Genomic DNA, 15,364 nt, shown 5'->3' with positions numbered 1-15,364 from the left:
GGGTTTGATCATCTTGAGAAATTAAAGCAGCAACCAAGATGCTGTAAGTGGCATCCCTTATGTGAATGTCCCTGCTCTGTTTTAATTAAGAATGAAATAATTTAGCATAAACCACTACTGAATGCATTTGGTTGCCATATCTTGCCAGAGGTACTCAGCTGGGCAACACCCAGAAAAGGAGCAGAGTCTTTACTGGTGGAATTAGAGAGGCAAATCTGTTTGCTCCCTCTTCTGAAAGTCAGCACCTTGTAGGTGGCTAGTCTATACCCTTTTTTTAATGCTGCAACCCACCTCTTTGTGTCTGTGATTCAGGAAAGATGGGAGTTACTGTATTGGGCTATGTTGTTATTTGCAGGTAGACTTGTATTAAGTATTTAAAGATGAGAAGATGAGGTGCTCCGGGATATGGTTTAGTAATGGACAGGTATGGTTGGACTTGATGATCTCAAAGGTCTTTTCCAACCAAACAATTCTATGATTACTTTTTCATTGTCATGATCTGCTTAAGCAGTCTTTTAAAGTAAGGGAGCATCCTGATGTAATATTCATAACCCCATCATACTCACTATGTTCAGTCTTCATTTCTGTAAGTCAGTCTCACACATCTTTGACATATAGTAGCAGAACAAGCACACTCTCTTCACTCCAAGGGAGAAGTATACTGCTGAAGTCAAAATTTTTTAAAGAAAAACTTACAAACAGTTTCAGGAGTCACAACCAACAATATGTCTGTGTGGTTTCTCCATCACTGACATTGAATCTGAATCTGTCGCTTGCACGATGTTCATACTTACACCTTGAATTAAACTGTGTCAGTTTTGCTATGGAAACCTGTCATTTGCCTGATTTGAAAAAGAGCCTGGTTTCCAAAAAGTTGATTTAATTTTTTGAGTTACACTAGTATAGTGAAAGACATTACAAACTTCATTCTGCCTGTGTCGTCAGAGCACCACTATCACTTAAAAGTACAGCTATATTACCAGCATTTGTTTGCATATAAAAGCACTCTAGGAGAAATGAAGTCAATTCATCAGCTCACTAGGCATAGAAGCAGCAAGTTTCTGTGAAGGGGAAGTTGGAATTTGTACTGAAATGATGAAATATCCAGAAATAATCCAGGGCATTTGAAATATTTTTGCTTGTTTTCCTTTACAGGTGTCATTTGGAGTGATACAATGAAGCCAAATGTGTTTCTATATGCTGTACATAACAAACATTTGTGAATGGAGATTGTTATCATGGCCACTAAATACTACTCAGTTTTGTAGAAGTCCTAGGAATGTCTTTAAATACTGAAAATCTAAGAATTGTGGACAATACAAATCTAAACAAGTTTGTATGAAGTTGGGCTATAATACTGAGCAGTTATATTTTGGTTTTGCATAGCACTGTAAATAATCATATGAGGTGTGATTTAAGAGGCTTTGAATTTTTTTTTAATTTTAATCTATATTTTAATATTTTTTGTTCTCTTTCTACAGAACATTCTGGCTTTAAACCCCCGAAAACAGACACATGCAACTCTTCATTCAACTACAGCAAAGAAACAAGTCAAGAAGCAATGGAAAAGGAATTCTGACAAAAGCTGTTCAGTAAGTACATGTTTATTATTGCATCTGGAACATTTCATTAAGGATGAAATCTCAGTTGTGTGAGAAATACAAATTTTATTTTCCTGTGTTCTTCAGTGGCCAAGTTTGGCTCTTAGTTCTGTTCCTGTAGATGCAAAGTTACTTCATTATAAGCTATTATATTTACTTTTCACAACTAAGTATGTACCATACATTTTTCCTTTTTGATGATTTAGTACGTCTTTGATGCAACTTCTCCCCCTTTTGTTATGGAGTCTGATTGGTCTCCAAGTATTGTGTGATATCACAGCTGGCTCACCACCTCTTGAACCTCAGAGAGTAACTGATTCTCCACTTGTCATCTGCCTTTCCTGAACCCTGCAGGGCTGCTGCCCAGTTGCTCCTTTTCTTTCTGTTTTCCAAGAGTAACACTGGGTAGAGCAACATTTCAGTGTCCTTTCTGACGCTCTTAAAGGTAGTTTTATTTCAATATACCAATAGGAAAACATGTAATATTCACCTATTTCATATACATATGTATATATAGAGCTACCTGTATATGTACTGCATCTATGTGACCATATATATATACACACATAAATACATGAAGCCTAGATTAAAACATGGCTCTGGACTTTAAATTTTGTGCATTGTATTTTTCAGGAAATAAGTGGGTTTGGAGTAAATATTTTTTTCATTATAAGCTGTCTGCATTTTTCAGTATTTCTGCCATTAGATATCGTCATTTTCTCTCTAGGTATTTAGATTCCTAGACTCAGTGTGATATTTGACTAATCCTATCAGACTTTGTTGTCTCTTTGATCTCTCATCTGATTAGAACATTTGTAGTGTTTTTACTGTCTTCCTGCAGATTCTCTTAGATAATCCTCTAAATTCAGAAGTCTTTTAGGTAGAATACTGTTTCTTCACCTGCAAACTATTTCCCTTATGGGTAGAATGTTATGGTATCTTTTCGTAGTGTTATCAAACATCTTCCCCCACTAACTGTGAAGATTCAGCTTTGATAGTCAATATTCATTTATTATTAAAAAAAAAAGCCCAATGAAACAAACCAAAACAAAACCCCTACAAAGTTCCTGAGATTTTCCAAATTATGAAATCCAGTATGACCAGGAGGAGCAACCCCAGGGTATCCTTAGCACTTCAGCCATACTCTAGTATAGTTTCCTGGTTTATAGTATTGATTAGAAGAATCTTTCTCTTACAATCGCTACTATTCCAATTTTCTTATTTTTTGGCTTAGATGATGTTATAATAACTGGAGGCTAGCATACATGAAAACCTTCTGTTTGTCAACAGGGATGGTAATTTTGAGATGTCTGACGCAGTTGTTGCCCATAACTGTCTGTTCCTTCTGCACAGATACTTGAGTTGCACAGCAAGCAACTCCTGGACAGCTGTAGTTTACATTGTTATGTTTTCAGGCAACCTGTAATCATTACTGGGCTGTAAACTCCTCTGTTTTCAGAAACTGTTGGGAAGCTCAGGTATCCACGTGGCAGGGCAGATGGGTATCTGGGTAGTAACCTGATTAGCTGTTCTAGTGTAAATTATCTTGGTTATCTTCAAACTATAGCATACACATATGTATCTTCCTAATGGGTAGGTTAATGATAATTTTCTAAAGCTTCTAATTTTAAGATTACTCTTGGTTATCTCTGAGCTTTCCTCCATAGCAGCCTTGTTTGAATTTTGTATTCATTTTATTCATAACACATTAGATATTTCAAAGTTTTGCTGTTAATTGTGAAAGTGCATAGCTTTGTAGAAATTGTCTCTCTTCCTGTATTCCTGCTCTTAGCTGTGTCTGTGTTCTTCATGGTGTCTCAAATGTTCTTGGATCCCCGAGGCCTGAGATTCTTGGGCTGTGCAGACAGCACTGATTTTGGGTTCATCGCTAGCTTGGGTGTCTTGGCTGCATTTGCATTTGAAAGAAATTCTGAATGTTGTCAAATATTGCAGGATGATGTTTTGGCGTGGGTTTATGATATAATGAACAACCTGACTTTGTAGTTCCACATTACTACATGGAGAGCTGCGTGGTTATTAGGACCCTGTGCTGGCAGAGATCTGCTCATGTGTTGCAACTTACAGGTTTAAAGGTTAGAGACAAGCAAATAGGGATATCTGTACATGTGCACACCTTCATTACAGATGGTCCTTATACTGTATATTTTAAAGTATTTGCTAGAAATGTCACATTTAGTTTATGAATCATGATAAGAAATGTAAAATGCTTGAAGAAACTGTAAAGGGGTAGTCCTTATTTTTAGTCTAGTAACGGTCCTAGTTTTTAGAACTGTATAACTTTGCTTAGAAATACGTAGCTTAATTTTAATTGCAAGATTTACTACACAGCTTACTATTCTGGCAGAAAAAGTCCTATAAAACTAAAAAATCAAACCTCACGTTTATCTGATGTTCTGTCAGATAAGAGGCATTAGGAAAAAAATGAGAGATTTTTTATGTTCTCCAAATTACTTTTGTTGAGTGGTTTTAAAAAACAAAGAAAACAAAATGGGTAGAATCCTTTCCTAGCCTTCTTAAAATAGGGAAGGTAATGTAGGAAAGGATACACTGAGAACCAATTTTCTGTTATGATCTAAAAAGCCGTTGGCAGTAACATTTAGGCCTGCTAATGAACAGGTCAAGCTCCATTTGAAGTCCACAGAAAGTACACTTGTTGCATTTCCTTAATATCTCAATTTGGCTTTTAGTTTTGCATTCTTTTCAAAGCTGAACTGATGCTGTTCTTGCAGAATTACTGTTGGAGGGAAGGTGGGAGTATGAAAATACAAAACTAATTAAATTAACAGCCCTCAATACTCCAGACAAAAGCTGCATCTGCTGAGGCATGCACACAGTGACTTCGTAATGTCTAATCCACTTCCAGATGGCAGACTTACATATTTCTTCAGATAATTACGCAAGTGAAGTTTTAACTTCTAGCCTGCTCTGAGACACTTTTGGTTGCCCATTAAATGAGTTTGGAAGTGGAAACTGAGTGTCAGTATCTTTTCTCAACATCAGAAAAGCATTCTCTGAAAGGAAGGTTCAGTTATGCTTTCAATGAGTGCTATCATTTACTTACTGTGTTGGCGACCAAATTTTGGTGTAAAAAATGATTTATAGATGTAGATGCAAGATCAGTCAGCTTTGCTTCAGAAATTTTAACTTGGAGATGTAGATCAGAGCAGGTGAACCCTATATTGCTAAGTCACCCTGGGTAACAGTGCTAAACCTAAGCATTAATACTCTTGTTCCTCCTGAGTCATGCTGAAAGGTGCTATAAACAGATGCCACTAGTCTGCCTGGAGAAACAAAGGTTTTTATTGATCAGGTGAAATTAAAAATCAAAGAGCTCTGAGATGGACATACTAATAGTAAATCTTGGAGGAGGAAGCAAAATGTTATCCCATTTGGTCTTTAATTTACAGATAAAACTAAAGCATAGAAATGAACTGTGGGTGCTGTAAGAATTTGCCTTGATTTCAGGGTTTTCCTAGGTAGTTGAAGGTTGTTTAGACGTGATTTATGTGTTTATTTATGGTGTCCAACTCTCTGTAATTCAATTTCTATATGTATTTTATGCTTGCTGATGTTTAAATCACGAAGTAGATGAGCATGCATTGTAAGCATTCATGTTGCACCCTGCACACTGAATTCCTAACTCTATAAACAGGGTTTCTAAGCATTATGGGATGACTTTGGCTTTTGCCTTCTGCATGGGTGAATTTATTGTTTTGAAGAAATTCACCTCCACAATTTTTATAAATCCAGGAATTCAGTGCGATATTGCAGTCCAGCCTTTTTTTTTTTGTAATGAAACCATGGTACTTCTGTAAAATACCTACTAAAGATAGGTGAGATGATGATATAAACCCACCTATGTATTCAGATTTTCTTCAGTTTCTGCATTTAGAAATAATAGTAGTAATTGCTCCAGATGGAAGAGTTGGAAGTATTTCAAGGGGACAGGAAAGGTGAAAAGGAAATGGGGTTTAAATTGGTTTGTAGTTAATTGCCATAGCCTATAACAGTATTGATTTTCTGGCAGTAGTAGCGTTGTTCTTTGTCCTTACATTTGCTAAGCCAAATCAGCGTTGTGCAACAAGAGCCTCTCTTCCTTGAACAAAATAATTTTTAAGCTCAGCCGTTTTTTTCAGGGACTTTGCTTTTGGACAAGAGTCTTTAACTGTTCTGTAGTTCTTTCAAGCTGTTAGAGAGAACCAAATTCTTCACCTTGTCTTTTTCTGTGCAACATTACTGTGCAACTGCCAGATTGCTCTGTGCTAATAGTGGAGAGCGAGATCTGCAATTCATTGCAAGATATAACAGATCACCTTGCTCTTTACATTCAGAGGACAAGGTTTCTCCATTAAAAGTCGTAATAAAATTTTGCTAAAACTTCAGACTGCTTTTTGATACTATTTTTGTGGCTGACACTGCTCTATATGAACATCTATAAAAAGGAATTCTTATTTAAAAAAAAGGTTTGTAAGGACGCCTTAGCGTACAAATATCCAAGACTACATAGAAGAACCTTTAAATAAGATGATTCTTTCTCAGTTATAATCAGTTTGTTACTTTTGAATTTCCTTCCAGTAAGATGGAAAAATGCCACGTGATTTTTGTGCCCAATCATGTATCACAGTTACAGAATAGTCAAGCTAGCAGTTCACAAATAACTGACAGGTTGAAGCGGAAACAGCGCAAATTGCAAACAAGTAGATATGAAACGCAGTCCACCCAAGCCCTGAAATTAGGAACCTTAATGAATAAATGCTTTTTCAGTGAATAATTTGGCCATTTCTTGACATGTATTGATGAAAGATTATATATTTATAAATAAAAAATAATCCCAAATATTGCAAAATAGAGAACACTCATTAAAGGAAATCAACTCAATTATCTTTATAATCTAAACGTATAGTTTACCTTTGCAAATATTTATTTTTGTCTTCATTGCATATGAATATGCAAGTTTAGCTCTTTTCTGAATGAATATACAATGGCAGATGTCTCTCTAATCGTTGGTTTATTCAAACATTAATTGGTAGAACATATGTAGAATTCTACTAGTCTGAATAGGTATAGGATAGCAGCAGTCTTTTTAATCACATCACTATTCAACCACTAATTGGTGTGATGATTAAGGGACATTAGAGGGAGCACTTTGACATCTGATTCTTTGAACTGATGTCTGCTCAGGCTGCACTGTATTCATCATGGCCAGACTGATTTCTTAAATAAAACGCTCTGATTCCCAAATGTGGAAAATATTGCATTAGGATCTATTGAGGTGATTAGGGAATTTGAGAATGATTCTTTTATTTAACTAGTGATTGACTGTATATGCACAAACTATTCATATGAATAATACATGGGTTACTGAGTATCAGAGAGAGCTGAGAAGTAACATCAAGAGATTTTCTCTTTTCTCATAGTGTCAATAATTAAATATTAATACACATTTTAAAATGTACCAGTTTAATCATTTAGCAGTCAAATTCCTACTCATGCATTTTTTAAATTAACTAATTACTCTACATTTTCTTGTATCGATACCATATGCTGGCATTTATAACCATTTTACTGGAATAAAGTGGTTTACATGTTTATATAGGATACCACATATACTTGCTGTAAGAAATACACATTATAATCCTTGAATTTGCTGTTTTGTTTTAGTTGTAATGTCTTAAAGTATTTTCATTAGAATATTTGAATAGCTCCTAACTTGACTGACTGCCACAAATTAGTGCCTTTTATGCACATTTTCTGTGTATCAAATTGTAAATACTAGCTGATGGTACATTATGCCAAATCCTTTTTTAGATCTCTGCAAAATGTTCCTTCTTAACTTGTGGCTCTCCTGGAGTGCTGTGCAAAACCATCTCTGACCTCTTAACTTCCTCTGTTCACAGTTCTTCATGTTTGTTGTTCTTCAAATTTTATGTTGGATGATTCCCCTTCTTGTAGAGCAGCATTCACTAAGATTCTTGGTTACAGGTGTATTTCTGATCTTGACCATTTCAAACCAAAGTCTCTCAGAGTTGCAGATTGTTTGGTTTTGCACATACGTATACAATAAAATGAAAAATGCTTGTCTGCTGAAAATGCTGAATTCTAGGAAAGTCGGATCTACTCATTCGCCTTCATTAAAGCTGAGCAGATCAGAGAGTAGAGACAGGACCAGAGACAATCTTCACTGTTAACTTTCATCTCCTACTTAGCTTTAAATTATTGTAGATGTGGAACTCCATATGTACACTTTCCTGTGGTTATTGAATGGTTATTGAAAGGTGCTTTGTTGTGTTGATATACTGGAAAACAGAATAAATAACCAGAAGACTAACTTCTTTTTTTATCAGCCCTTCTAGTTCCACTTTTTCCTTCTTTTGTAGACCATTGTCTATACTGAAACCTATACTGCTCTTTCATGCCTTCCTCTCCTAGACTTTCTTCTTGTATAGCGAAAGCTCCATCTCCGTTCTGTTTAGAAATGTATAAAATTAGCAACTATCATGACCTTAGGTTGAGAAATTGTAAGTGCTTGAGCACCGTTTCTTGGAGAAACCTGTGCCGTTGTTAGCCTGTTAGTAATTACTCACTTCAGATCTATTTGTGTTGTCTAAGTCCTGGAAGACATCTGCTCGCTAGAAGTAAAAGGAGCTGAGAGACCAATTTTAGTGTGAAGGAAGTAGTATAGCTTGCTGATGCTGTATTTTAAGCAGGGCTGGTAGCACTGTCCAATGTTAAGTTACATCGAAGTGTTCATTACAAGCTCCTGCTTGTACTTTATCTGCAACTTTGCCATGTATTCGAACAAAAATTTTCTGAGTACTGGTCCATCAATGCTTTTATGCATACTGAAAAATTAGTCACACATGCATATCAAAATAACACTTAACTATGAATGAACAAGTCTGGCAGAAAAGCTTGTGTTTGATCTTTTAACCAATTCTGATAACTTTATATTTAAAAAAACCACTAACATCCTTTGAAGCAAGGATGTGTAACAGGTTGGGGATTCTAAAAATATGTTGGTACAACAAAACTGTCCAGAAGCTCTGGAAACCTTATCTTTATCAGTTTCTGTTGCATTTGTATCACAATGCATCCTCAAATGGAGAGAAGTTAACTGCCTCATTACTCACTGCTCCTTTTGCTTACAGTAATGTCTTGGTTTCAGTAGCTCTTAAATTTTTGGGGGTGCATCTCAGGACTGATTTGAGACTTTCATAACAATTTCTTTTATGTTTTATAAACTGATATGTTGCTTGAAATAGTGTTGAAAAATACACATAGTATCCCATCCAGTATTGATTTCAGAAATAGTGTTTTTGGGATTCTTCAGTCTGAAACGATGTTGGGTACACTTTGGTACAAGAACCTTCCTTATAGCATCTGTGCTGCATATTGATGAGATGGGAGCTGGTGATTGGTCTGGTCTCTGGAGCTGTGGTGTTGTCATGTCGAAGCATATTCCCTCTTAGTCTTTCCAGCTGCCTTCAGAAAGCTAAATGTACATGTTTTCTGCAGCCACTTCTTTCATCCCCATCAGTCCTGTTTCTTCAGGAAATATCTGCACTCGGCAAAACTTTCTGTTCTCCTCTAATTCTGAGAACAGCAGATTTTGTCCTGTAAAGATCCTACCACATGCATTCAATTTGAAAATTATCAAGTTGTAATTAATGCCTTTTTACGTTTTCCTTTAAAAAAACAAGTTGAAGATTTCTTGTTCGTGTATCATGTGAGAGGAATGTTATTAACATTGCGAAATCAAGTAAACAAGTGAAGAGGCATCCAAATGACTACCTGTGTAGTTGCCTTAAAGGATATGCACTATTCAGGAAAGACAAAAGTAAAAGTAAAGCATTTTGTGTTAGTGCTGCAACAGACAGTAAAAAGATAGCAAGGGTAAAACTGAACCTTTATGGAACAAAATCACTTTAGGGAAGGGTAGTAAACTAATTTCTAGTGTGCTGAGAATATGCTATAGAGTCTCCACACAGCAGGTTTAAATTTGGCTATGGCTGTAAATAGAAATCAATCTAATCAGAGAATCATAAAAATGCAGGTTTGAAGGGGATAGTGAGAGAATTTCTGGGTTGGGACAGAATGAAATATAGCTAGACATTTCTTGACAGATATTTGTATAGCTCACTTCTAAGGACCTATGATGTTGGAAACTTCTCATTCTTGTTAGTGTTTGATACAATGGCAAGCTTTTCCTAAAATGTACCATTTTGTTTGCTGTAGATTGAATTTGTCTTGTTCTGCTCCTGCTTGCAGAATAATTGACGATTGTTCCCTTGTAGTATAAAATTTCTTATATCAGAAGATTCCTGTTAGATATTTTTCTCATTCTCAATTTTCCTTCAGCTGTTCTTTGCTGGTTGTGTTTTCTGAAACTGTTATTTTCTTGCTTTTCTTTGGATTTTCATTTTCTGACTCTTTCTCTAATCATGATGATGAAAAATTACACAATTTTTCAACTGAGACCTGGCTAGCACTGAGTAGAATGAAATAATTTCTTTGCCTTACACACTGAACTACAATGTGCAGTTACTTCTGCCAGAGCATTAGGTTGTCTTGTCTTCAATTTATGGACTAAATTCTGACCCTTCGATTTAGCTTGATTTTTAAATTGTCATCTTGCCTTTTAAAATGTTTAATATCTTCTTCTTCCCTTTTTCTCTTATACTACCAAACGTGCTGTTGGTAGAAACCATTGGTACATTCTTCTTTTTCCAGGTCACTGGGTTCCTGGGTAAATTGTGAAGTATTTTGATTAGCGTCCCTTTTCACTGGTAACAAGCAGGCTAGCGGTTGTTTTTCAGTAAGTTGTACACTCACTGGACATTTGTTTTATCTAAACTAGGGTTTTAATTGGCTTATGAATATGTGTTGTGGAATAGTGATAAACAAAGTTTACTTGAGATTTGTCACATCTGCCACTTATTCATGAGACCGTTTACCCTCTTCAGGACAGAAAATAAGATTGATAAGATTGATTTAGATTTGTTATTTACATGCCTATATTGGCTTTTTAGAATATCATATTATAATTTTTCTGTACTAAATTTTCTCTGCTGGGGGCTATAATTGCAATTTTTACTCACTTTTTGGTAAAGGGAAATATTATAATTGTCTCCTCTGACCTTTTGGAACCCCATACCCTCAGAGTCTTTGGGTACAATTGATAGTGGTCCATGGATTGCTTCAGTTTGTTCCTTGATGACTCAATGATACAGGAATTGCGTCTGCCTTACAAAAAAAAAGAAAAAAACAAACCAAACCAGAAACCTCTTTTTTCCATACACAAGGCTGCAATCCCGTGTTCTTGCTCAAAATGATAATTTTAAATAGTTACGGCTACACTGTGCCATCCTCATAATGAGATCAGGGAAGGCTGTGAAAAAATCAGTTCACTTTACATTATTTGTTATTTGCTCTCCTTTCCTGTACATAACCTGTACTTGTCTTTATTTTCTTCTTACTTCTCATGTATATATAACCTTTTTCATGTTATTTTTTCTCTTACTAATTGAAATTTGCTTGGAGCCTGCTGTAGCTTTCTGATTTTATTCCTTTAGTGCTTGTGCATTTGCACTTAGAAATTTGTATACTTAAGTATGTATCATAGATTACTTGCTTTTATGATTTTGATTTTCAGGCCATGGGAGAGACACTGTATGGTCATAAAGATCTTTTAAGTGCTCTTTCCATTCCTCAGCCCTTTGCTCAGGAATAGTTTGCCTTTGTGCATTTCTGTCAGGGTTTGCCCTCCCTCCTGTTTGAACTGAACTGAGCAGCTGAAAGAAATGAATCTTGTGGAGATCATTAATTCAAATATACAAAAGTCATTTGTAATTTTCATCCCAAGTTGTAAATACGAGTTTCAGATGGAACTGTGGAAAACAATTTCCAAAAGAATATTAAGAGTATGTGGATAACCCGTAATGAACTGAAAAATGGGATTGGTAAACAAAGCAGGAAGTATAGAGGGAAAAGTGAGAACTTTCAAAAGTTGAGTCATACATGGTGAAAAAAATTAAAACAAATAGTAAAAGGTTATTCAGCTATATAAAATAAATAGTAAAAGTTTTTTTCGCTATCTAGATTAAAAAAAAAATCAAAGAAAGGGGAATCCAGTGTGAAGATAGGATTACATGTCCTAGGTATTATCTAAAAGCTTTGTAAATCATTGTCCTAGTTTCAGTAAAATTGGAATATATCAGGAGATAGCCAATGGGCAGACAAGTGGAGAAATGGAAATTCCCCTAGATGGTCAAGAAGGAAAACTTGGAGGATTTCATCTTTGGAGTCAAAGGGACAGAAAAGAATAAGTATCACAATAAAGTCAAGATGTGAAATCATGGGCCTAAGACTAAAGTAAAGCAAGCTGCATGTTGTGGTACTTGGTTAAAGAATAGGCAACAGTTTCTGTATATTAAAAGATGGAGAATTGAAGGGGCAACTATTATAACTTTGTTAGTCTTATACCAGCAGCATACAAAATCATGAAGACAAATATTAAAGCAAAGATTTAATAAATGTGATAAGGTAAATATAAGATGGAATAAAGCATATTGTGCTTTATTGTTAGGGATAGATCATGACACACTGACAAGGTATATTTTTTTTATTTTGCCAATTTAAGCAGATGATACTTCATTATTGATTAGAATAGTAATACGGGTAAGGGACTGGCTAGAAAGGAAATGAGAGTGAGTAGTGCTTAAAAACGAGCTTGTTGGAGAATCATTCTTCAGATTCATACCATTTAATATTTTCATTAATGAGCTTGACATAAATATTAGGAGCATGTTACAAGGAAGTCGACAGGCTCTGTCAATACAGAAGGAACTAGAACATCACAAGGAACTGTGTGACACTGAAGTTTAGAATAATAAAAAAAGATAAGAATAAATTTAATAGTGCAATTAGGAGGCTGTACAACCAAGGGCTGAGGATAAGAATGACTAGGAGCTTAATGGTTGGAATTGAGAGATGATGATTTAGAAATATCAGCTGATAAAAGAGTAGTGATTCCATCAAATGGATGAAAAAATCTGAATGTGAGCAGAATGTGAAAGCAAGAGAGTAACTGCCCGAGTTGTCACTTCCAGTCTCCTGTATACTTTGATGTTTTGGGCTATAGGTGTCTGACATTGTGTGCTCAGTTATTTGATACACTTTCTGTGCCAATTACTACTTGTTAAAAGGGGATATTCGTACTATGTAGAATAAATTTCTTTTAAATCACTTTAGATACCATAGCAATGAGTGTTATTGAAATGTTCATGAGCAAAAATAATTCTTCCTTCAAGAAAGGTTTTGAGTAGTGTGCAGTAAATAAGGTTATGCGCTAAGCACAGATGTTGAAAGGCTATTGATTAGGTGAGCACTCTCTGTTCTGTCTTCTGAGTCAGGCAGCACTTCTGTGTAAAATAGCATATGATCATGTCATTAAAACTGGTGTTTTGCAGCATATGTCTGAAGAAGCCAAATCAAGTTTTGCAATAGCAAACCTTTGTTAAGCATTTTCAAATTTAAGTGCTTGACTTTGCAATGCCTGTTTTTGTAGCCTATATCATTTATGCATTCTGCTGTGTTCTTCAGCCAACTCTATGTACCCTTACTTTGGTCTTTAATTTCTACAAACATTACTGTGGTAGTGAGGTTAATAAACTGAGATTATGTACGTGAATGCTAGTTTTTGTCCTTTGTTTACCTGTATGGATCATTTGTGGTTTCTTTTTACCAGGTAGCAATTTATAGCTCACAGATGTGAACTGATGGTGTTAAGTATCTTTTTCAAAGAATGTGCTCTGATGTGTGTTCTTTTCACTTGCTGCTGATACTCTGCTTGTTTTGAAGCTGATTTAACTATATAAAGTATTCCCAGGTAATAAGACTGATTTTGATGCCCTTCATAAAGATACATATTAACTGAACATTTTCTCCATTTTGCAGGGCTTCATCACAAGCTGTTCCTTGGCTAAATTCTATAGTTATCTTTTGCTGTAGTGTTTCTATTTCATGACTCTCCTTGCAAGACTCTTAATATCCTTAAAGTTTTAGTCCCTTTGATAAGCATTATTTCTATCCCAAAAGTAGAGAGACTTTTCTTTCTTAGGAGTTGCCATTGGATCTTGGAAGGAGTCTTTCATTGCTGTGGAATAAAAAAGGACTGTCAGGGAAACCGACTTAATATCTGTCTTCTTGAAAATCAGTCTAGCTAATTCTGAATAAGGAATACTTTGTAGAGTATGCACTTAATGAATGTTTGTTCCCAACTTTTGAAGAAGGAGCCCAGCAAACTGTTGTTGTAAAAGAAAAGAAGGGGTGGGGTAAGCTTCACCTTCACTTCTGCCACGGCTGAAGTAATTAGAAATAGATATTGAAGGTCTTTAAAGATTGGATCTATAATATTTAAGAACAAACTTCACTTCCTTAATAGTCCCACTGCATTTTTGACAATGCTTGGACTCTTTTTTCCAATCCTGTAAAATCTGGAAGCTACCTACTGTCTATTTTTTAGTGCAAAGCTTTCAGAAGCAACTTTGCCAGAGTGTTAGAAGTCTATGAATCTCAGCCAGTAGTGCATATGTAGTAACTATTCAAGAGCTGGATGAATTCAGCATACATTTTAAATGCATAATAAATATTATTTGCATTCCATTTCTCAAAGTTTATAACAGTAGTGATATTGGTGAACAGTAATAACATATAAGCTCTGCATGTTTTACAGAGTAAGAGAGACAAGGGGGCAGCGCAAATCTGAGTATGTGGCCGTTTATTGTGCTGGAAGAGTAATCCTGTTGTTGGTTCTTTCTCTGGAGTTTTTCCTTCTCGTTTATATTTTCCTCTGCATTTATTTGTTAGTGAATGGACAAACAGTGCGAGGTCTTGCATATATTTGTAGCAATAAGTCTGAAAAGCTCTGTTGCCACCAGGGCTCTAGAAGGGCTGTGGAGAGGTACAGGGCGTTGCTAGGCAACACTGCATGGCCACAGATAGTATTTTTCTTCTAATTTATTTATTCTTCAGTTTGAGTGTGTCCTGCTTGGAGCCATTTGGGTAATAGTTAAGCAAGCACATAGAAATCAGAGAGCTGCAGGAGTCGAATAAAGGAATGCAATATGAAAAATAAGAAAGGAAAAGCCATGACATGTAATGAAACAGACCAAGAGACATGAAATAATTAGTAAGGACTAGGGGAAAACAGTAACCAAGCATGGGGAAACAGAACAGGAGAGGCAAAAATCCAACTAATGAAGAAAAATAAAGAGAAGGAAAGATAGGGCACCATTGAACGAAAATTAAAAATTGAAAGCTCAAATAGTGTATACAAAAGGGGAACAGGGAAACTGCTGCATAAGAATTAAAAATTGGAGATAAAAATGGCTTTGAGAAGAAAAAGGAGAAATTTGGTAATTATGTTTAAGGAATGATGATTTTTGTTTCCTTTTTGCTTTGCAGAAATTCTGCTCTTTCCTATTGCTCTGCTTGCACATACGCAATAGCAATAGCGACACTCAGGAGCTGGGGACTGATTAATAAGCCCGATATGTTTTCCAGAGAGGAAAAGTAATTTTAAGTAATGGTTTCAGTATTATTTAGAAAATATTCAGTGTGTATGTTTGAAAATAGCATTTTCAAAACTAGGCTATTATATTTTATTGCAAAAGGTGGATGATTGTATTAGAGGTATTGGGTTCAGCTCTGGTTGCAGGGAGGGCATGCATTGCTCATGTTCT

The 15,364-nt window shown here is 35.5% G+C and overlaps 1 protein-coding gene across 3 annotated transcripts in view; it reads left to right on the top strand.

The window, feature by feature from the left end:
• The window catches only part of DPYD (dihydropyrimidine dehydrogenase), a 368,728-nt gene that overhangs the window by 19,185 nt on the left and 334,179 nt on the right, over positions 1-15,364 (top strand). For all 3 annotated transcript variants that reach the window (XM_069862153.1, XM_069862154.1, XM_069862152.1), the window contains exon 2: positions 1,482-1,592. In XM_069862153.1, coding sequence (XP_069718254.1) covers positions 1,482-1,592 — 111 coding nt within the window. The remainder of the gene's footprint in view (positions 1-1,481; positions 1,593-15,364) is intronic.

Source organism: Phaenicophaeus curvirostris, chromosome 8 (genome assembly GCF_032191515.1).
Source record: "Phaenicophaeus curvirostris isolate KB17595 chromosome 8, BPBGC_Pcur_1.0, whole genome shotgun sequence".
Classification (NCBI taxonomy): domain Eukaryota; kingdom Metazoa; phylum Chordata; class Aves; order Cuculiformes; family Cuculidae; genus Phaenicophaeus; species Phaenicophaeus curvirostris.
The sequence above is the reverse complement of the archived record's forward strand: the minus strand, read 5'-3'. Positions and strand labels throughout refer to the sequence as shown.